We start from the raw sequence: 24,513 nt of genomic DNA on the forward strand, positions 1-24,513 counted from the left end.
GGTTGAGAATGAAATTGATTTTCACCTAACTTTCATGAGGAAAGTTTCTAAAAATAAACTATCAATCTTAAGTTGTATATTAAGGTTGTTAGTATTCTCATCATATGCATCGATATCTGAGTATTCTTGAACCATGTCTTTTAGTATTGATCTAACAAGTTTACTATATTCTGGTTGTAACAATAAGGAAGTATTAAATTTCCAATATCCCCGTCCTCTTTCTTGGTTGATGGTATTTGAAAAAGTGTAGGTAATAGCTGAGTGGTCTGTTTTATAGCCTGGTAGAACATCAGAATTAAGTGTAAGGTTCAACAGATCTTTTGAGATTATAAAAAAAGTCCAATCTGGCTTGTTGTCTTGGATGTTTTTTCCACCATGTAAATTTTTTCAGATTAGCATTGGTGTCACGCCAAACATCCACAAGGTCATAGGCTGCAATCGTGTCTAGAACTACATTTCTGGCCTTGGGATTGTTAATATTTTTGTAGTTTTCTAGATCAATGGAAGGATACCATAACCAGAGATTCATTCTCAAAATTTGAGATACTTTCAAATAGCTTTAAATAGAATTTTGGGTCATCTACAATTGATCCAGATAGGTTTGTGAGGGTAAATCTTTTATTTCCACCATCATGTTCCAGAGTTTTATGTATGGTGATATCAACATTGAAATGAATTGAAACGCCTCTTGAATTGGACTTAAAAGGTGCGACTATACTCTGCAATCCCCATTCATTTTTCATTTTTGAAACATCTTCTTTGGCTATATGGATATCTTGTAAGCAAATTATTAAGTATGATTTCTTTCTAAAGAGATTCATAACTTTTTTCCTTTTATTTCTTTCTGCCAGACCCCTACAGTTAGTTGAGATCATCCTTATCTTTCTAATATTATCCATTTGATAATTATGTTAAAGTCAAAATACTTTTAAGTATATAAAAAACCTATGATTGAAATCTTTAGAAATACGCTTAACTAGATATACACATTATATTGTAGTTCAAAACATGTTGGATCATCTAATGTAAATGGTTGGGAATGGTGTCTTGATTTTTGGAAGATTATTAAGAAAATAAATATATTGTAAACATAAGCAGTTAATGATGTTAAACAGGAAGAACTGAGAGAAGCTGTAGTTGACTCAACACTAGAAGAGGAAATGAAAGAAGCTATATACAAATATAAGAACAAAGAGCCAGGCATTTGTGCTATATTCTCTTAACCCGTAAACGTGAAAATAGCTCAACCTGCATCGATAGTGTCTGTCAAACATAACCTAAACATAAACCTTGACATAATATAAGGGCGAGGTCAGGGTTGAGGTATCATTCAAATCAGATTGGCAAGGCCACTGGAACTTATGGAAATCCGATTATTCACGAATGCAGAAGAAACAATTCCTGTGACAAAGGATCTAATAGTTATTCATGACATGCACATGAACATTACTGTATTACACCTCACCTTATAATATGAAAAGGAATATGACTCGCGTGTGGAAAACTGTAAACAAAACTCCACTTCCTGTCTAGTAGTTCCGAAGTGAAAAACATTACTAAAAATAGAAAAGCACGTGGTAATTTTTATAAACAGTTTCTGGAGTTTGAGTATTCGTAAATGAGAGATTTACTACTGATCGGAGTACTTACTCATTGACACATTCAAACAGGAGTCTTAGAAATGTCCCATAAAAAACACGCACTAATTTTTAGAGAGGGGAAAAAAAAATAAACAAAACTGTCACGGTTAAATCCATGCTTTTTGTTGTGATGATTGTCTTACGGTGTCTGGTCGACATCGATTGTTCTCCATTCGTCATGGGAACTTTTTCTGATTTGGAGGCTAATGTCTATTCCTCTCTCCTGAATTCGAGTCTGCACCTTATATATCTTTCTGAGCTCAAACGCTCTGTTAGTCACGCGTCCTCTCTGTTTCTTCAGGGAAACTGAATGGTCAGTGCGGACTGTAACTTTCTTCTCTTTTATGGAAGTCCATCCTTTGAATGACGCACTGAAGACTCTCTGTTTGTCTTCTGCCCTGACGAATTTCACAATGATAGGTTTTGGCATTGATGCACAACAATTGCCTGGATCGGTGCTCTTTCGGGGAAGACTGTGAACATTTATGAACTGTATTTCACTCGCATCCTTAAGGCCTAAAAGTGTAATTGTGTCTCTGACTGCAGGTCCTGGCTCCTTATCATCTGGAATACCATATATAAAAAGCTTGTTTTTTTCTTGAGTACAACTCCTGGATGGTTCCAAGTTGTTAGTTTTTGAGAGTTGAACACGTGAGTGAATGAGTCAGTGCTTACGAGGCATTGAGTGGGAGGCTTGAAAACCCCAGGATGATCTGGTCCTAGTAGGAGGAAAACCATGCTGAGTAGTAGACCTGATAGTGTCTGGCTGAGAAGCAGCTCTGTCAAATGCCTATAGATGATAGCGATGTAGAGGAGGAGGGGGAGGAAGAGATGACGCTCAAGGACCACATGTAGGAGGTCGTGATGGACAATTCTGGGCCAACAAAGCACATGCCACTGTTGATTTGATTTTCGAGACACCTGGGCATGATGAGACACAGTGATGGCATGATTACATTTCACATTGCAAAGTGTCAAAGCCTCAACAGGTTGTAAAGCCATGAAAATCCCATAATGGTAACTTGCATGATGGTAACATCTCTAGTCTAAGAAGGAATGGACCAAGGCTGCCCCCTGTGCAGACACAGCAACCATAGTGTTCAATTTGATGCCAGTGTAATCCTCAAACATAGGTGGCAGAAGCTGGTGTATGCCTGAAGCAAACCAATTAACATAGGATAGGACGTCAATGGATGTGAATGCACTATCATTTTCTTTTAACTCCGTTTTCAAAACCGGGCTCTTGGAAGGACATAAACAGAATGCCCTAGGATCCAACGATGAAAACTCTTTACCCAAATCCAGAAGACTTGACGGAAATATGCAGTTATGGATAACATAGGATTGGCAGAGATGAGACTTAGGCAAGGAGAGTCCTCTGGGTGTCCTGGAACGCCCTTCACTATAAGTGGATATGGCAAACGGCACAACTGTAGAATGCAGCAACGTGAATTTAAGTAGACTTGTGGGGGTAACAAACCCGAAGATCCGAAGATCCGAAGATATTAAGATCTGAAGATCCAAGTTTCACAGGCAGTGCACTCAATTCGTGGAGTTGAGTTCTCCCAGCTGCTTGAGTCACTTGAGTATCCATAGATGGAACTTAAGTATGCCTTCATGAATAGAGACCTGGGTGACCATAAGTGGATAAATGCCATGGGAATTTGAGTCTGTGACATCCGAAAAAATAGGTATAATATAATTATCCACATCGATGTACACTACCACCGAAAGCAGAGACCCATCTAGAGCATCCGGCTGTCCAGGGTAGTAGTATAGGGAATGACAGTTCTAAAACACTTTCAAGAAAAGTCTCTACAAAGCCTTATTTACTAAATAAGGCTTTGGTTGGGACCTTAGTTCTTGCTACTATTACCCCTACTACAAAAAGGTTGGGTGCCTATGTCACGTTTATATCGATGAAACAGTTTAACGTGAACCGCCTATGATCTCTTTGGTGTTCGTAATAAAGGCTTGCTGGGCTTTTTGTATCCCCTGTTCTATGTACTTTTTTTTCTCGTCCTCGCTGATAGTAGACTTACGAGACTTGGATCGAATATCTTGTTTCATTCCGTTATATTTTTTGAGTTCAGAGAGGATTGAACGAAACTCCTCTTCTGAGATCTTACTATCAGAGAGTGCCGTGGAAATACGCTCACTCACTGTGTTCAGCTTTGCTTCGGCCAGAACCCTGATCTCGTCGTGTTTCAATGCCTTACGATGCAGTCTGCGTGATACCAACTTAAGCGCCAACCCTAACACCCCCGCTATCCCAGCTGTTATTTCAAAACCTAGCACTATAGGTGCAGCCACGATGGTGGTTAACAACCCAACACCTGCAGCCTCTAGTCCCATGCTGGTTGCCATAAGGGTAGTGTCAGCCCCGTCCACGATATTGAAAGCTCTATTGTACTTCTTACATAGTGCTTTCCGCGTGTCACGGTCATGTTCTAGTTGACGTTTCACATCACATAACTGCCTCAAGCGGAACCCATCTACGGTTTCCAACGTCTTCGCTACTTCCTCTACGACTGGGTACAGGCCCATCCTATAATATATATTTTGAAAGATATTTTAATTGGGTTTCAGTTAAAAGTTTATTAATGTATTTGAAGTCTACAAGATCTAGACTATTAGTCAGGGTAATAGGTGAGAGTCTAATAGAATTTCCTGTTGTAATAAAAAACCCACTGAGGCTTATTAAGCGGTTTATAGGACCCGCGTGATCCTGTTGTATACCAATACGACAATATTGGTCTTGGTGTTCGTCAAACCAGTGTATTGACACCCCGGGTAAAAATTGGTGTACTCTTGAGGTGTTTTCATTGTCTAAACCAAAGAAGACTTCTATGATGAGTGTGAAAGGGACTAATATTCTATCAAGATATCTGCTATAAGCATTATTGCTAAATGTTAATTTATTTTTTGCTACAGACTTTAACCTATTTTTTTCGATACTAATAGTTATCATATATAATTCACTCTCCGGAATGAAATCCCCGGGCCAGATACCGTTATTCCTAATCTTAGAGACCAACTCCAATTCTTCCACCCCATCTTTTAATGTGATATAAGGTGAGGTGAATGTTAAGTTGATCAGCCATTTGGGCTCTTTAAAATCTGATAACGACACCCGTCTGTACACGTTGTCTTTGAAGTGCAGGATATATAAGGCGTCTTCCTCACCAGGCTGATCGAATCCCTCCGTATCTCCTAGGTCGTTAAGCGTAGTGTTGGGATGATGACTGGCCATTATTATACTATTACGATATAATTTCCAACTGGTTTTTTGATAATAGTTCAGGGGTGAACTTCATACCCATGAAGTGTATGTTGGCAGGCAGGAAGATATTGGTTAGTGATATCATGTTTTCCACGATCACGTTGACCCCCTGCAGACTGGTGTTGGAGTCGGAACCCACCCGCACGTAAACGTTGCAAACTTGATACTGGTGTCGTTTCCCCCACCCGAGTTTGATCCCCTTCACGATCTGGACATCATTCCCCGATGGTTCCCCTAGGTAGACTTTGATGATTAGTGTTGAGTTTGCCGGTAGACTCTCTAATATAGTGACCACGCCTTCGAATTCAGACACCAACTGCAATTTCACGTTATGTATGGTCAGTTTACTCGATAGCATGTGGGCTGCCATAGTGTCGAGTGGGCTGACGACTATGCTACGTCTCTGAGTTGGGACGTAAGCCACGAGCAGGGTTCCATTGTTCACGACTTTGTTTAGGTGGTTGTCTTTGTTATCCGTGAACACGTAGGGAGAGACGAGTCTAATATTGAGAAACCAGTCGTCGTTATCGGGTAACAACACCCACTTGTCATCTTCGGTGAAGACGAGCATATATGGTTTGTTTTGGACGACGGTAGTGCTCTCAACATCGTCTAAGTCGAACAGTTTACCCCCGAACGATGGGTATATTATCCAGTTATTATCACCGGTGTTGACAAGGGCGTACTTAGTGTTGACTTTTGCTCTTGTGGTATCTATCATATCACTTAGGGCTCCACCGGAGGGGACTTCAACGCGTTTGTAAATGTTGTTTTTCAGTTGAAAGGCGTACGATGTACCATCTACTCCGGGAGCGTCGAAACCGCGCGTGTCTCCGAGGTCGGAGATCCCGATATTGACACATTTTTTCACTCCGGGCCCTTGTGCGCTGGTCATTTTACATGAAGCGTTAAGCTGAGGTATCCTATATTTACAGGATTATGATTTATATCTAACACCGATATTGTCAGCTCAGGTATGTTGCCCTGGGTTAATCTCTTATACTGCCGTGGTGAAAACGACTCGGTTCTACCGTCGTTGAATTTCTCAGTTTTCACCGGCACTGCTCTCAGTATAGTGGAAGGGTGACCTCCTTGAATGTTGTACGTTGTGCTCACCTGACCGAGATGAATGTACAGCTCTCGGTACGGTACTAGATCAGGTAACTTCGTGCCTGTGACGGTTGTTGTTGGTTTTATCTCGTCAGGAGACATACCGAGTATCCTCGCTAATGGTCGGCCGAGTCTCAATGAGGTTCTTCTGTTGTTGATTAACACCACTGTACCGTTTGAGTCGTTCATCTTGAGTTCGGCTCCAAGGGGTTTGAAGACCTTGTCGTTTAGAGAGCACACGCTGTAGTAGCCGTCAGTTATCTGGCTGCGAGTTCCACTGACGAACAGCTTATTGTTGCTGACGTTGATGTTAGTCCATTGCGGTAGGTAGGTGATATCGCAGAGTGCGACTTCGAGTTGGCCTGACGTGTTATCGATCGCGTGCGTCAGCTGAACGGCCTCACCGCTCGTTATTCCTGGAAGTGTTATGTACATATTATAATATATAAATTATATATTATAATATGGACTTAGCACACTTGAAAATCGTGGTGGTAGGTAGTACGGGGTTTAAAACAACCTTTATTAATATCTTTGAAAACTATGTCGTGTCCGTTAATAACGCGCAGGCGGTGGTAAACTGGAATCAAAACCCAATGCAGTTTTGGCAGAACCAACTCAACTTTGCTGTGTGGTGTGCGACGACAGGGTCGGGTGTGACACTAGACTACGGTATAGACGAACTGAGTAAGGCAGTCATTTTGTTTCATATTTATTATCAAACGAGACGAATATTGAAGGAAATAAGTGCTCCTCTTCCCCAAGATAAAGCGTGGAGTATGACGAATAACCCCTATGATAAACGCGCTTATGAACGTGTTTGTGGGGAGTTTGAGATTCCAACGAATAAAGACTTTCGCCTTCCTGGTGTGAACCATGGTCTCGGTATAGTTCTCGTGTACTTCTACAGGTCCGGAACATATCAGGCCGGTTCTAAAGATGGTTCATACAACCCACACCGTCATACATTTACAGGCCCCACAACGAATGAACAGATCCATGTCAGCTGTATAAAGCAAACCAATCCTGATGCAGCCACAGCCTGGACTAAAATGATCTCAAAAACATCGAAAGAATTCACTCGTGCTGGTACAATACGCTTGAACGACTCGATTCGAACGTACGTGTGGGCGCTGTTGGGTGCGCAGTCTATGACGCGTTCCAACATCCTCGGTAAGGGAACTGCTTACGACGCTCAGAAACAGTTCGTTTCCAACGTTGAGGATGCTATCAATTCTCTAGTTGATCTCCCGCGGGCCATCGAACGCTACCAAAACGTGTTAGAATACGCCAGATCGAAAGTCAATTACGTGTTCGGCGTGGGGTTGTACATGGCTCTGAGTGATATGCAACTGAGAGTAAAAAAAGTGGTGGGTTATAACAACAAAATAGTCATAGCCACGAAGGATCAAAAGTTGGGTATCAACCCCGATATTAACACCACCTATATCCCACACATCCCACCACGTGAAACGGGTATAGTGGCGCCACCCCCGGAGTCTAAAGTTCAACCAACACCACAGGAGGTGGCCCCCCATATTCAGGCCTCCTATCAGCAGCATATTGATAATAAAACGGCCCTGGTTGTTGGTGGGGTAGCTTTGGGACTTATTTGGTTAAAGATTTTTTAGCCGCTACGTACACCAGACCCGCCACGGCGACGATGGCTGCCCACAGGTTTTGACTGAGCCACATGGCAGTTTTAGACAGAGCGTTCAACAACCACGAGACGATGCTACCCAGGATGCCGGGAAGGGCTTCGGCGGCTTTACCAGCCAGTTTAGCTAGACCTTCCCCGAGTTTTTTTATCCAGTCTTTAACACCACCACCGCCACTTGGAGTTCCGCCGCCGGCAGGTGTGGGAGTTCCCCCCACCAGTGACACCACCAGGGTTGATATGATGAAACCAAATGCAGTCAGAATGCTGGCGATGGTGATCCCTTGCTCCCGGAACAATATCCGAATCCTGTCTGCTAACGTGGTGTCTCGGTAGAGGACTTGATTGATGGTTTCCCGCACACGGTTGGCCTGGGATCGAAGCTTTTCTTTGTAGCCGGACGCTGTCTCCAACAAGACCTGCCTTTCATCTTCCAAATTACGTATTCGTTCCTCGATGGTGGTTTTAATAGACTCGTCCTCAGTTTCACCGAGTTTTTTCTTTTCACGGGCGATGTGGTCGTCTATCTCACTCACTTTGGCCGTGCTTTTCCAGAGCTGACCACGAATGGTTTGCATCAACAGGTCCAACCCCTTCAGTTCCCGAAAGGTAGTTTCGAGGCCCAGGAAGGGCTTGTTCTCGTAATCGGCCAACACCTTTTCAATATCATAAGTCATGATTTGAACCGATGTGGCGTCCCTGATGACTTCCAGATCTTGACGGGCCTTCGGGGGAATCTTCTTCGGGGGAATCTTAGGTCGCGTGCCACCGTACTCTGTGAAACCTAGTTCATTTTGGACAAAGCCAATATTATGGTCTTTTCTCAGTGTTGATAAAGCAAGCGGTTCTCCCGTGATTTTATTCATGAGATCGATCTCCTGGTTATTATATAAAAAACGCAGCTTACCCTCGACAAGGGTAACCTTGGTATAGTCTCGCCACAACGGCTTGATTTTGTCTCTTTCTTCAACTGCTTTGTAATAATCGTCGACGGCGCCCTTCACGAGTGTGGTCCTTGGTGAGAATGAGGTCTCCTGCTCGACAGCCGGCTGTAGGCTGAATGAGGTCTCCTGATCGGCCCCTGTATCATCCATAGTATCATCCCACATCTCCCTCATAGGTATGTCTTCATCCATTATTTAGTATTAAAAATATATTTCGTTTATATATAATAATGTACGGCAGAAAATTAGATCCTTTCAGAAGATTGAGAGAGCCATTAGGAGCCAGAGCCGTGCGCCAGTCGGTGACCATCACCAACAATCCCAGCAAGATAGACCAGAATCAAACTCTGCTGGTTAGATTTCCAAACCTTGGTGAGAATGACCTCATTGTACCAGGCACTGTTCGACTGGCGTTCAATATCACGTTGACCTCCGACAACAATAAACGCGAGCTAGTGCGGAACGTGGGGCGAGCCATCATCAAGAAAACGACCGTCAAGATCAGCTGTAACGAGGTGCTGAGCATCGACGACAGCGACGTGTTTCACTGCTACAGGGATCTCTGGAAAAGCGAGGGAGAACGAGTCAATGATGTGTACCAGGGCATCAGCAAATCAACCCGGGCGCGCATAGGGTATGTCTTCACGCAAGACCAGCAAGACAAGCTATCGGACGGTGAAAAGGCCATCGCTCGAGCATACGGGAATCGATTCTGCGTGCCGCTCGACTTCGAGTTGCTCACGGGACACGCGCCGTTTTACCAGGCCGCGCTGGGTGATAGGCTCGAATACGAGCTCACGTTTAACGACTATAACAAAGTAGTGCATACGCCGAACGGTGATGAGGCCAGTTATGCCATAGACAACATCTCTCTGGAGTTCGACATGGTCACTAGCCCGGAGCTGGCCAGGCAGGTTCGAAGTCAGTACTCTGGGAAGATGGCTATCCTGTACGATCGCGTACTGAGGCATAGATCAGTCGTGCGAGATAAGAGCGACACTGTGTGGAATATCAACCTGAACGTGCCGGCGCGATCGATGAAAGGTATCCTGGTCGTCCCCGTGGAGGATTACGATCCATTCCGGAGGGACAGCGGGAAGTTTTTCAACCCCGAGATTGAAAAGGTGGAAGTGACCATCGAGGGCGTGCCCAACCAGCTGTTCAGTCATGGTATGAGACCACACCAGCAGTGGGATGAGATAAAAAAGCTACCAGTGGGGGATTACATAACAAAGGACCTGGACCTCGGCTCCGTGCAGATCGGTGAATACCTGACCACCAAGTACGCCCTATGGTTGGACATGCGATCCACGGATGATGATAAACTGCACGGTAGCGGGCGTCGTATAGATAACGGCAGCGAAGGGATAACCATCCAGATTACTAAGAAGGCTCAAACCGCTGGTAAGTTGAAATTATATCTGTACGTTATTATGGACGCGCAACTTAATATAAACAATGGGAGATTCGTGCAAGCCATCTACTGATGGGGGCAACAATAAACAGTCCCCACTGCCCCACCTCCCCACTGACCCACACTGCGCCATAGTGTGCGGGCAGACTGGCTGTGGGAAGACCGTTTTCGTGTTGGATATGTTGGAGGGTTACTACAAGGATGTGTTCGATAACATCGTTATCATGTGCCCTACTCTGAGCATGAATAAAACGTACGCGCGACCTTGGGTGATGACGGACCCGGACGTACACAAAATCGACCCTGGAACACGCCTGCAGGACTGGTTGAAAGCTCTTCACGAGAAATTTAAAGGGGAACCGACGCTGTTTATATTGGACGACTGCAGCGCTAATCGCGAGATAACAAAAAAGAGAGACATGCTATCGTACCTGGCCTTCTCCGGCCGGCATGCAAATCACAGCGTCTGGGTGCTAACGCAGAAGTTCAACTCGGTGTTGAAAGACCTCAGGGAGCAGACGCGATGGGTGGCCTTATTTCACTGCAAGGACAGGGATTCGTTCGAGGAGTGTTTGAGAGAGAACGATGTGATGAGTAAATTAGAACGGGAACGGGTGAAGAAACAGCTCGCTGAAACTAAACACGCTAAGCTCGTACTCAAGACCGACCAACCAGTAGCATATATAGTATGCTAAGCAAAGCTAAGCAAAGCTAAGCAAAGCTAAGCAAAGCTAAGCATATAGCTATGATATTTGAAGTGTTTGTCGTGTGCAACTTAACCTTCATTTCTCTGTGTTTTGTCTGCATCGGGTATTATATAGTTAAAACTAAATCTTACTTGTTATATTATAAGATGGAGTGTGAGGAATTGCTCGAACAGTTAGTACCTGGGGGTACGGCAGGCCCCACTGATGATAAGCGAGAGAAACTGGTGGCGTTGGCTGTTGGTGGCAAAGCCAAACATTACTTTGGAGACTACACTCCGGATAAAATTCACAAAATGTCAGCCGAAGAAATCGATAAGCTGTACGCTAGATACGAGTCCCGGCTCGGAGCAGAAATGACAAAGACAATAGGATCGGCTATGACCCAGATATACACCGGTATTGTGTCATACTTCCTTCCCATTCCACCAGAGCGCCGACTTTACCTGTGGGAGGACCTAGATAAAGACCCTTTTATCGAACACGCCGTGAGCTCTATCAGCTGCGAGCTGTACCACAAATATGGTATGTTGTTGGCTCCAGTGACGGCGGCGATTATCACAGCAAAGCATTGTCAATTTGAGAGAAAAAATAATAATAATAGTATAGATGGATGCTGCACAGGAGACCCCTCCCGAGGTGAGGGAAACCCCTCCCGAGGTGACGGTGGAGACCCCTTCACAGGAACCAGTGAGGGAAGTGACCCCAGTGGAGGTACCCCCAACAGTAACCAGGCAGAAGAATCCTAAGAGAGTAGCTGCCGGTAAAAAACGGTGGTGTAACCAACATAAAGTGACCAACCCAACCCGACTGTTGTTGGCTGTAGGCGTAACTGCTGCCTTGGCTATCTAATGGTTATACGTGGGGATACCCTCCCACAGTGAGCCACCACCCAACAGTGAGCCCCCCACCCCCACGGTAGACCCGCATATCATGTTATAATTTTAATATTTTATATCATATACATAATGTCTGAGGGGAAAACGTTCGTCAACGATGCATACCACACCACAGTGGTCGCCAGTCTAGCCGTAGGGTACGCTCGGTTGACTAAAATGGTGCTTAAACAACCAACTATCAAGCTAGATTTCAACCTGCAGGATATGGGTATGCTCATAATGAACCTTGGTATGGCGATGGCCACAAAAGACATCCTAGTAAAACAAGGAATAATACCTGATAATATAATGAAATAAATATAGGATGGCCACGATAGCTATGATGGTCGGTGGGGCGTTAGTGAATGCCCTGGCATTTTCCGGGAGTAATTTCCTCTTCTCGAAACTACGAGATGACCACGCGGCTGAAATACAGGAAGAAAGGAAGCGGCACGATCTCGCTACTGAGAAATTACAAAGGGCACAGGCCGAGTACGCTAAAAAACTCCTCCAGAGGATCGATTTTATTAACGAACAACTCCAGCGTGAAAACCATGCCGTTCAAACATTCAACGATGTCGATGAAGCAAGGAAAGAATACTACCTACTAACTGGTAAACGATTGGAACCGCTCAATAAACCCACACTCGCTCAGTACTACACACCATCCAAGGGACAAATGAATCGTGAACTGGGCTTCATAGTGTTGGGTATAGCAGCTACTGCGTTGGTTGCGAAGCAATTAAATTAAAATACCTATATAAGTAAACATGAGACCCGCTCCATACCGATGCGAATACATACTTATGGGGAAGACCGAGGCCTGTGGTAGGAAATGCAGGAATCAGGGGTTCTGTTGTTTCCATATGGGAAGTCCTAACTACACGTGTTCTGTGTGTGGTATCGGGGTTAAAGGACACTACTGTCTATGTAAAGCTCACGGAGCGAACGTAGTCAGACATCAACTCATCTACGAGAATAAAAAGGGCTACATAAAAGAACGTAGGCGACTGCTCAAGATAGACTCCAATTAAATGTTATCCAACAGTGCGTGAAACAGCCACTTAAGGGTTACCTCCCTTTACTGTGAACCAATTAGACATTGGTTCTCTTAGGTGTAAACACTATGACTACTGTGCGCGAGCTGAAGCGGGTCGCAAAACAGAGAGGTGTGATCGGGTATTCTCGAATGCGGAAGTCAGCATTGTTGAGATTACTAGGTTTAGAAGCCCCTCCTACGGTAACACAATTAAAAGCTCAAGCAAAACAGCTTGGATACACGGGTTATTCAAACCTGGGGAGAGCCGGGTTAACCGCATTGTTATCACATGCCCCCGTAGCAAAACCTCCCACTGTAAAACAACTGAAAGCCGAGGCACACGATTTGGGTTTAGGCGGGTATTCCCGTATGAGAAAACCACAGCTTGTAGAATTATTACGACAGAATAGAGCTATTGACCTACAGTTCGTGCGCACTGAGCGCGCTGTAGGCAACTATTTGAGAGGTTGGCGCATGCACGTTGATAGAAACATAGACATTACAGATATCAAGCCTCTGATAGCTGATAAGGTCAACCAGGAACTAAATAACCTAGGAAGTATCAAGTTTCAGATCACAGTGAAAATGTCGCTCGATAAGCAGGTTGGGAGTACCACTGAATATGTTCAGCCTTACTTCCGAGGTCAACAAGAGGTCGTCACACATACAGAGACCATTGACGCATCAATCGATACCAGTTTTCAGCAGATACGAGAATACCTAGGACGCTACACACACTTGGGGTCCGGGTGGGCTGTAGATAAAATCGATAATGTCTATCTAGACATAGCTAACTACGTGCCGTTCAGAGGCGGGTCATACCTAGCCTTGCCTCCCTACTATAGGAACAAACATGCCATAGTAAACGTTAAGAATAGAGGAAACGATTGCCTGAGGTTAGATATCAGGTCAGCCTTATTTCCAGCTGACACTAATCCGAACAGGCCTTCTAATTATCCTCAGGATGATGGGCTCAACTGGGATGGTATAGATGAACCCACCCCCATATCCCAGATCACTAAAGTAGAAAAACAGAATAATATGGCTATAAATGTCTTTGGGCACGAAGGTAACAAAACAATAGTACACAGGGTCAGCCCGGTGAAGGATCGCCAAGTTATCAATATATTCATGATCCAACGAGGTGAAAAGTATCACTACACGTGGATAAAACATCTCAGCCGGTTGTTGCACGACCAGTCGAAACACGATGGGGAAAAACACTTTTGTGTACGATGCCTACACGGTTTCAGTCGAGCTGATTTATTAGAATCCCACCGGGAGGATTGCCAAGGTGTGGGGCAGACGGCTATACGAGTCGACATGCCTAAGGAAGATAACAAAATCCTAAAATTCAGTAACCACAAGAACCAAATGTCTGTGCCTTATATCATATACGCCGACTTCGAAGCCTTGGTTGTGGGTGGGGATTCCCCCAGTGGTGCCGCCGGCGAGGCTCCCTTCACCCACAAAACACAAGAGCATAAAGCCTGTTCGTTTGGATACATTGTCGTCCGTTGTGACGGGGAAACGAAAGCTCCGGTAGTGTATAGGGGCCCTGACGCGGCTGAAAGGTTTCTAAAGTGTTTGCAGGAGGAAGAAAAAATTATTAGGAATGCATTGTATAGAATCGCTCCCATGCGTCTGACCCAAGACGACAAGCTAGCTCACGCTAGTAGCACTGACTGTCACGTGTGTGACTCACCACTTAACGGTGATTCGGTGAGAGATCACTGTCACATAACTGGTAAGTATAGAGGCGCCGCTCACAGCGCGTGCAACCTCAAGCTTAAAATCAACCCTAAGACAATAAACATCCCCGTTGTCTTTCACAACTTGAGAGGGTACGACTCACACTTGATCATGCAGGCCATCGCGAAAATCGATGGTAATATAACGTGCATCCCCAACAACATGGAGAGATACATCTCCTTCAGCTTAAATGGACTTAGGTTCATTGACTCGTTTCAGTTCCTCCTGTCGTCACTCGACAGTCTGGTCAAGGCCAACAATACCTTCCCTATCACCGATCGATACACAGACGCCGAGACTAGACCCCTGCTTATGAGGAAGGGTGTGTACCCCTATGAGTACATGGATAGTTGGGTCAAGTTCACCGAGACCAGACTACCCCCTATTGACTGCTTTTATAGCAAGCTGAATGAGGCGTCCGTCTCAAGAGATGATTACTCGCACGCGACTAACGTATGGAATAAACTGGGTTGTAAGAACCTGGGTGATTATCACGACCTGTATTTGAGGACAGATGTACTGTTGTTAGCCGACGTGTTTGAGACGTTTAGGCGGACGTGTTTCAAGCAGTATAAACTCGACCCCGCATGGTATTACACCAGCCCAGGTCTGTCGTGGGACGCCTTGCTTAAAAAGACCGGAGTTAATTTGGAATTGCTCACAGATTACGACATGCACCTATTCATTGAGAAAGGCTTGCGAGGTGGGATTTCCATGGCATCCAAACGATACGCGAAAGCAAATAATCAATACGTGAAAGGTTACGATCCTAACAAGCCAACCAATCACATTCTCTACCTCGACGCTAACAACCTGTACGGCTGGGCCATGAGCCAGTATCTACCTACAGGGGGATTCGAATGGGTACCCCACGTTGATGTTATGGGGGTTGCACCAGATTCGAACAAAGGGTATATCCTCGAGGTTGACTTAGAGTATACCAAGGAATTACACACATCACACAACAGCTACCCCCTGGCCCCCGAACGTATGAGGGTTAACCCAGACTGGATGTCTGAGTACCAACATAACTTGTTAGGTGGGCGTGTGACAAACGTTGAAAAACTTGTTCCTAACTTAATGAATAAGACCAAGTACATCGTTCACTATCGCAACCTACAGCTGTACCTGTCGTTGGGTATGAGGCTGACCAAAATACACAGGGTGCTCATGTTCGACCAGAGCCCATGGATGGAGCCCTACATCAGAATGAACACAGACCTACGAAAAAAAGCCACCAGTGATTTTGAGAAAAATCTCTACAAGCTCATGAACAACTCGGTGTTTGGTAAGACTATGGAGAACCTGAGGAAACGCGTGACCGTGAAGTTGGTTCGGTCGAGTGAGGAAGACAAGCTCAGGAGATTGATAGCCAGTCCGGCATTCAACCGTAGTAAGATATTCACAGACAACCTGGTTGCCCTACACATGAAGAAAAGCCACATAAAATTCAACCGGCCTGTTTACGTGGGGATGAGCATCCTCGATTTATCCAAACACCTGATGTACGACTTTTACTACAACGAGCTCAAGAAACAGTACGGCGACAGGTGTGAAGTGCTGTACACTGACACGGATTCCCTGCTGATGGAGATTCGAACCGAGGACGTGTACGAGGACATGAAAAAACACCTCGATTTATACGACACCAGCGACTACCCTAAGACCCATGCCATACACAGTACGGTAAATAAAAAGGTCCTAGGTAAGATGAAGGACGAGTGTGCTGGCACGCCCATAGCCGAGTACATAGGTTTGAGACCTAAGATGTACTCCATACTGAAAGCCGACAATAGTGAGATCCGGAAGGCTAAGGGGGTTAAGAAGTATGTGGTGAAACAACACATCAAACACGCCAGATTTAAGGAAGCCCTGTTCAAGACCCGTACCTTTAGGCATAAAATGAACACACTTAGAAGTGATGGACATAAGATATACGGACTGACTATAAACAAGACGTCCCTGTCGCCTATGGACACTAAACGTTGGATAGCTATTGATGGGATAAACACATACGCGTATGGACATGAAAAAATTTGAGGCTATTTACTACAGCCCGCGTGGGTACTGGAAAGGAGCTAGCGCAGTAGATAAGCTAGCTAAAATAGCGCGAGTACCCCCGGAGGAAGCCAAAGCGTGGCTTGAAAAACAAGCCCTGTGGCAGATCTATTTGCCGGCACCACGCTACGTGCCTAGAAGGAGGTTCGGTATTAACATACCTAATAGCGTTCACCAGGCAGACCTACTGTTCCTACCCCACGACAAGAGGTACAAGTATGCCTTAACCGTAGTGGACGTAGCCAGTCGTTACAAGGAAGCCGAACCCTTGACCACGAAAGATTCGGCCCAGGTAGCCAGAGGATTCGAACGCATATACAAACGCAGTCCTCTGACGTGGCCAACAGAGCTACAAGTTGACCCCGGACGGGAGTTCATGGGTGCCGTGTCACAACTGCTAGCCAAACACGATACAAAGGTCAGGCGTGGCACGGCCGGAGCCCATCGCAGCCAAGCCATAGTTGAGAGATTTAATAGGACTTTGGCTGAGCGATTGTTCGGCTATCAGTATGCTAGGGAGATGGCCACCCCTGGAAAACGATCGACTGAATGGGTCACGAGGTTACCCAAGGTGGTGTCGGCAATCAACCATGAAGTCACCCGTCTCACCGGTAAGAAACCGGCAGACGCTATCAAACTAAAATCAATAGTTGCAGAGTCGGCCGCTCCATTGCGTGGGAAGGAGAAACAGATACCAGATAGGGCCCTAGTGAGGTATCTATACCAGCCGGGGGAACACGAGGGTGATAGCCGTAAGCGGGCCACCGATCCTATATGGTCAGTCAAAACTTACAACATAGATAAAGTGGATATAAAAGCCGACGAACCTAACTTGTACTACTTGAGGGATGGGCCGGGTAGGGGTTTTGTAAGAGAAGAATTATTGATCGTACCGTACGGCACAGTGTTACCTCCAACACACGTTAAGTAGTAGGGGTAATAGTAGCAAGAGCTAAGGGCCCAACCAAAAAGCCTTATTTAGTAAATAAGGCTTTGTAGAGACTTTTCTTGAAAGTGTTTTAGAACTGTCATTCCCTATACTACTATGGTAACGGATTGGTTAGGTGCCCTGATTGAAACATCTCCTGGGTAGCCAAGTCAATTCTAAATACATTTAGAGACTGTTTTAATTCTTTGATCTTAGAAAAACTTCTCTGTTCAAGATCTTTTAAAGTTGAGCTAAAAAATGCACTAGGGTCCTTTTCAAATGAAGCCAGCATGGCCGTTAAAGAGTTCATATCCAAGATGGGTGGCGCTGGATACAGTTCAGGAGTAGACATTTTACAAGATTTTGCCTGTTTTGGTGCCTCCGAAGAGAAGATTTCCTCTTTTAGGCACAAAGTTCCAATTGTTTTCTGACAAATCTTAACAGAGCAAAGAATGAGTAGCTAACATACATGGAGGGTCCACAGCAAATATTAAGCACAAACAATGACGATCCCTGTCAGAGTTCAATAAATACAAAAAACAAATACTGGAGAAGAATGTGACAGTACGAACCCAAGTATGACTGAAGAAAGTTGAAGTTGAACACAAGTAGCAGTATCCAAGGAAATCTTGAAAACACATCCTCACCCGGTGAGTACAGGGGAAAACATATGACACATGTTGTTATTCACTGTCGAAAGATCTATTATGGGAGGTCATCTAGCTGGACCATGTGTTTTCCAGGTAAGGATTACTTCCCTTTGTTATTAAATTTCCCTTTTTTATCTAAGGGAGTCTGTAACACATGACCAAGTGACAGAGGAAAACGCTATTACAACCCAGAGGAAATGCTTACGCCTATAATTATACAATTTTAAAACAGAAAACAGATTTTACAGTGTGAGTAACAAAGCAGCACATCAGGTATCTTTACATATCACTATAATAATAAACTAGTAGGCAAAAGAAAGTGAACACCCTTATTAATGATGGACAAAATCAAAGAAAAAATACAATGTTTTTTATGTTACAGCACATATAATGAAGCCAGCATTAGGGACAATGCACCAACAGCGTCTATGAAAAACTCATCACAGATTAAGAGCAAGTGTCATGGAATAGACAGAGGGGCGGAAATACCACTGTTCACAGTCACAACAAGAGTCAATCATGGATTGTCTCAGTCATTTCAAGTCTCTGGTCATGCACACACATTCTTAGTAACTAGTGTGACCACCTCTAGGAGCAATACATGGCCAGATTCAGCGTCTCCCTGATGTCGTCAACCAATGAACTGACTCATTCGGAATCCTATTCCACCTGTTCCTGACAGCATCTGCATGTTGTTGGTTCACTGGGGGTCATGGTTTTTTTCTCACCTGGCGATTCAGGTGATCCCACAAGTGCTCTTTGTTGTATAAGTCTGCCAAGTGTGCTGGCCTTGGAGGAACTTGGATATTCTGGGCGTTCAAGAAGTTCTGGACAGTTTGCTCTGTGTGGGGCCTGGCGTTATGCTGCAGATGTGTTCCCTGTTGTTGCTGGTTTAGAAATGGTTTTGCCACTGGTTGATGAATGTCATCACTTTATCTCTAGTGTTCAAGTTTCCACATATTACGACCAATCGTTTATGTTGTTACCCCAAATTCCTCCCCACACCATCACATCGGCTCCTCCAAATGGATGCATTTCTTGGACGCAGTTCAGCACTAGTCTTTCTCCCCCAAAACAATATACTTGCGCCTAGCCATCATTAAGGAAAATAGTGAATTGACTTTTGTCTGTAAAAAAGCTCTCGCTGCCACTTTCGTACCAGCCACTGATGTACAGTACATGCCCACTGTAATCTATGATGCCGATGTTCCTGGATAAATGCCATTCCACAAAGAGGACGTCATGCTCCAATACCTGCTGCACACAGACGTTGTACCATGGTACACCAACTGATGACATGTCCTAGAGCCGTTTCCATTGCCATCATGACCTGACTGCCCAGATGATGAGTATGCAGATGGCGGTCCTACTGTGGAGTCGTCACACGTGGTCTGCCCGATAGTGGCCTGACTTGGGTGCTGTCACTCTGCCTGTAAGCGTAACGCTGGAACAACCTGATGTTGGTACCACATGTACAGTTCTGCACCCTTGCAATATGGCTCTTATTGTCACCCATCTGCCTCATGCCTGAACCTGGACCTTGAAAACAGCCAACATACTCCATTTGGACGCATAATCATTCAGTGTGTGGGTGAGACGTTTCAACTGAAAAGGATTTCACTAACTTGAACAACTTGTCAAAAATTCAAAATAAAAAGTGTTCACTTTCTTTTGCCCATGAGTTTAGTTGAGATGAATGTGGGTATTACTGTTGTTACAGGAAGGACACTGTGTCTTCATCCTAATTAGTCTAATTAGTCTTCATGAAAATATTGGACACAATTAAGCCAAATGCTATTGATATATGAAACTGAACAATTTAGCTTGCCATTTGTGAAAATCAAGCTTAATGATTTTGCATTTCAATTACTTTGTCTTGCATATGCTAAATATCTGCAGCTTAAAGAATGACTCACATAAGAAAAATACTTCTCTACTCACCAGTCATGTTTTCCTTCACATCTGCTTTTGCCTGGTAGAAGAACTCACAACTGGAATTACAGATACTGCTTTCCTACAAAATCAAAAAGTCAAAATGTAAACTGGAATTTGTTAATAGTTCTTGGACTACTGCCTCTAACACTTCTTTGACTTTTCCCCTGAAACTTGTTATTGAAGAAAGTTGTTGAGACAATTGTCTTGTTCTTTCCCCCAAATACCATTTACAGGTGTTATCTCCCCTGACAAGACACAGGAACTTCATAATTTCTCCTTGGGCAGCTTAAGGAAGGTACTCTGGGAGAAAAGACTGGCAGAACTTAACTTCAAGAGTTGGAGGTAGTATACTAAGAATTATTATAATTGTTCACAATACTCCATAATTTATAACTATACGTGTCTGCATAAATCCAGCAAAGGCTTCATGGACCCAGACTATACTCAAACTTTCTTAGGAAGAAAACCATGAACAGACAAATGTGAATGTTTACTGAAAAGACAGTCAGATCTGCATTGGTTGTTTTGCAAACAATCAAGAATACTTCTTGCTGTTATATGTGATGTTATGATAGGTTTTAATGTCACTTCTAGTTAATGTTACTTCTGTAGATGTAATGTCCATTCAAATATGAAAACTAAGTCATATTCCTGACTGGATATAACCTGCTTTCAATTTTAGTCATAGTCTACCGTTAGCCTCATGGAATGTAGCAAGAAATATTTCCAGATATGCAACAGTTAAAGTCAGCCTGAGGTTAGAGTTACATGCATGTTGATAACTGACCCTCAGCTGACCAGTTCAGTGTTTAATATTCCATGGAATCACTCCTATGCAATTTTGTTTGTGGAGAGACTGAGCATGTGCGAGACTGAGTAGACGTGTTTGTGTCAGGTCTCGAAATGGTTATTTCTCTAAGCTGATATTAAATGAAAATTGGCTGTTTTCGTCAACCTGAAAGGGCAAAAACATCTCTGTGTTTAAAACTTTTGTTGCTACCTAGCGTGCTGCTTGTGACGAGCGGGTCGGTGGAGGTAAACCCAGGTCCATGTGCCTCTGGGGCACAGCAACAAACTCTTTCAGCAGACAGTGATGGTGCCCTCAGAATCGACAATGTCAGGTGAGGTAATTTCTTTGTTGAAGGACATAAAGTGTGATATAGAAAACACGGACAAAAACTTTGAAACTTTGAATACAAAGGTCACCAACATGGCGACCGAGATCACCACACAAATGGATAATCTGAGGATCGAAAACAAAGACTTGAAGAATAGATTAGCAGAAGTCAGCGACAGACTAGAGGATCTAGAGGCACCAAGCCGTAGAAATGACCTGATATTTCATGGGATTGAAGGTGAAACAGGTGAATCCTGGGAAGTGTCAGAAAGAAAGGTAAAAGATTTCATGAAACATGCTTTGAAGTTTGTTGATGATTCTGTCAACAACAGTTATTGTAAGAGTGCATAGCCTGACCCCATGAAAATCTGGTTCCCCAATAATTGCTAATTTCTTGAAATCAACTGAGAAAAGTGGCATAGTTATGGCAGCAAGATAGAATCTTCCTTAAGACAGTGGGAAATGTGACTGAGGATTTAACCAGCAAAGTGCGAGAGGAGCGTCGTTTGCTATCACCCTTTTTCATGAAAGCCCGGGACAGTGGAAAGAGAATCAAGATGAGACAAAATAAACTCGTAATTGAGAACGCTATGTTCACCGATGATCGGGTGAAAGAGACAATTGTCCAGATTTCTGGAAACTCCAAGGACTTTGAGGCTTAATTTTGTCTACCAGAATTGACATCCCAACTGCCGGTTGGCAAAGCCAACGAAGCCACGTGGTGCTGTGTTTACATCGAGTGCTATAAATAACACTGATGTGGCAGGAGACATAACTCTAAGTGCATGAGATGACGACCAGGGCGCAAATTCTCTGGATAAACACTTTTATCTTAGAACATTAAAGGTTTGGCCAAGTTTAGCAATGACAATAGCTTTAAAGAGTTTTGTTCTATGTATAACATTGTTGCTTTTGGCAAGTCATTTGTGAGAGATCATGAAGATTTTTGTGATTTTATCACTGGTTGCACAACATTCATTTGTGTTCACCGTAAGTTGTGTACACAGGGTCGTTACAGTGATGCTTTAGTCAGCAACAGCTTAATAAGTAGACTGTTTGACAACTTCCATAACTGTGTTGTTCTCCTTCCCCATTCATCGTTACTTTCATGGGACTGTGGTACTGTTTTGATATTACCGTATTTATCTCCAGAAAACTCACCTCACCATGTACAGTAATAGTGACTATGATGGTATGACAGAACTAGGTGATTATCTGTTTACTATTGTGTGTGATCATCCTGACAAGGAGATCTTCCTAGCCGGCCACTTGAATGCTCGCACGAAGGACTTTACTGACTACATTCCTGATGACAATTTATCCATATGACTCTGATGATTATCCATGTGATATTTTCGATACCCCAAGATCAACTAAAGATATTCATGTTCATAATAACTATGGCATTAAAGGGGCACTGATGCGGAGCAGTTTCCGTGGACTGGTGTAAACTTTTGTTATTGTTTTTCTCCCGTGAGCACACGGATGATATCCCAGAATTCGTGACTGGTTCGTGACCTCTGCTGCGCGTTCCGTAAGCGCAATTGATAGTTTAATTGTAGTCAGATCAACTTAGGTGAAGTCATTTTGACTTCATAACAAATGTATTATGAAAACAAATGAAACACTTTGAAGGTTAATCATCTGCCAGTGGTAGAAATGGTCAAAAAACTATTAGGACGGAAAAATAACAAAGCCAATGTACGTCTCTATATTTTCTCTCATAACCCTAATTAGTTTATTGTCATATTTGTATGATTCTGAAAATTAATAAAAGAACACACGATCTGCTTATACTCATAGTAAATTTCTAACATAACAGCAACATTTATACATTGTATAGATTGCCAATGTGGATCCTATTTCACACACATACACGATCTAGTGTGTGTTTTCTGTCATACAGATTCTGCTGAATGCTACAACAAATAAATTAAAACAAAATGCAAATAATGAATGTAAAACAGACTAATTTTATACCAACAATGTCAGGCTGCTACCTTGTTCAGGAATGTATCCATCAATATCCACATAAAAGAAATTGTATTCCATTCATCTGCAGCTGGTAAATAATCCTGCTCTGTGTCGCGTGTCTTACAACTGTCTAGTTTGCGAAAAAGTAACACATCGTTTCACGTCTTTCGTTGGTGAAAACCAGATAAACCTCTCATTGGTCACCCAAGATAGCACACCTGGCAAACTAATTGTATGATGTCCACTATTCTAAGTAATTTAGTTAACCAATAATGAGCAATCAATCAATCAACGCAAGGGTGGTTTATTCTTTGAAGGGAGGATGTTGTTTTTGCACTCGCTCTTTACGACAGGGTGTCGTCATCTACAGACACTGCCTTTTGACAAATCCGCTAGAAGATAAAAGTAATTAATCAATCAGTGTGTTATCGGTTAATCTTTTGATCGATGTGTTTTTGTAACTCAGCTGATAAACCCTCTTGCATCACTTACATGCACATATTACATAACATACAATACATTTGCCATTACAGACCTTAATTTATAATGTTGAGTATTTACTCCAGACAGGAGAAATGCCAAAATGGGAACCTTTGCTGAGTAACCGAAGTGGTGTTACTACTAATTATACCTGTTATATAAATTCATTAATTGACCATCCAGAGAATTATGACAAATAACACGTGTAGGTTTACACCATCAAATGCGAGTTACAGCAAGGAAGATGTAATCGCTGTGTTGCAGCCTGAAAACACCTATGGGCCGAAACTGTTTCGTTACATAAGGAATACACACAGGCATTTGCTGTGAACTTGGGTACATAGGTGAAATAAGGGTTTTTTTACGTAAGAAAATTTTCAAGTTTCTCTACCAAAGGCAAAGTCATCGTTGTTTGTTTACGAATTCAAATAAATCAACTGTGTGTTTTTATTATCATAAATAATAAACCAGGGTAGCTACCATAGCTACCAAAATTTACGTATGATATTTGCTATCACAGCTGAACCAACACTCAAAACTACCTATATATATAAAGCGTTGCAATCTTCCGTACTGAAACAAATGGCTTGCTACGAGCCTGTAGACATCATATTTTCATGTAGCATGATTAAATATCGAGGTTAAAAACACAGAAATAGGATTAAATTGGACCAGTAACTATACCATCCAAGCATCCGAAAAGAATTACACTGCTGGGATATTTGGTTACGATCAGACAAGGGATACCATGGATATTTTTAAACAAATGGCATATGATGGGCATCCGGCCTCCTGACTGTTTAGGTGAAGAAATTCTGCTAATATGGACAGGAGCCCAGTTCCTTTGTCCGTCACGGTCGAAGGAGCGGGCGCTGACCAATTTGCGGTTTGGTTTCGTAATTCGACCATTGGCGAGAAACATTATTCGCTCCGCATCAGTGCCCCTTTAA

The 24,513-nt window shown here is 43.5% G+C and overlaps 1 protein-coding gene across 2 annotated transcripts in view; it reads right to left on the reverse strand.

The window, feature by feature from the left end:
- The window catches only part of LOC137265813 (tyrosine-protein kinase receptor torso-like), a 504,354-nt gene that overhangs the window by 373,279 nt on the left and 106,562 nt on the right, over positions 1–24,513 (reverse strand). For both annotated transcript variants that reach the window (XM_067801275.1, XM_067801276.1), the window contains exon 5: positions 19,999–20,071. In XM_067801275.1, the coding sequence (XP_067657376.1) occupies positions 19,999–20,071 (73 nt within the window). The remainder of the gene's footprint in view (positions 1–19,998; positions 20,072–24,513) is intronic.

This window comes from Haliotis asinina, chromosome 15 (assembly GCF_037392515.1).
Source record: "Haliotis asinina isolate JCU_RB_2024 chromosome 15, JCU_Hal_asi_v2, whole genome shotgun sequence".
In the NCBI taxonomy this organism is placed as follows: Eukaryota; Metazoa; Mollusca; class Gastropoda; order Lepetellida; family Haliotidae; genus Haliotis; species Haliotis asinina.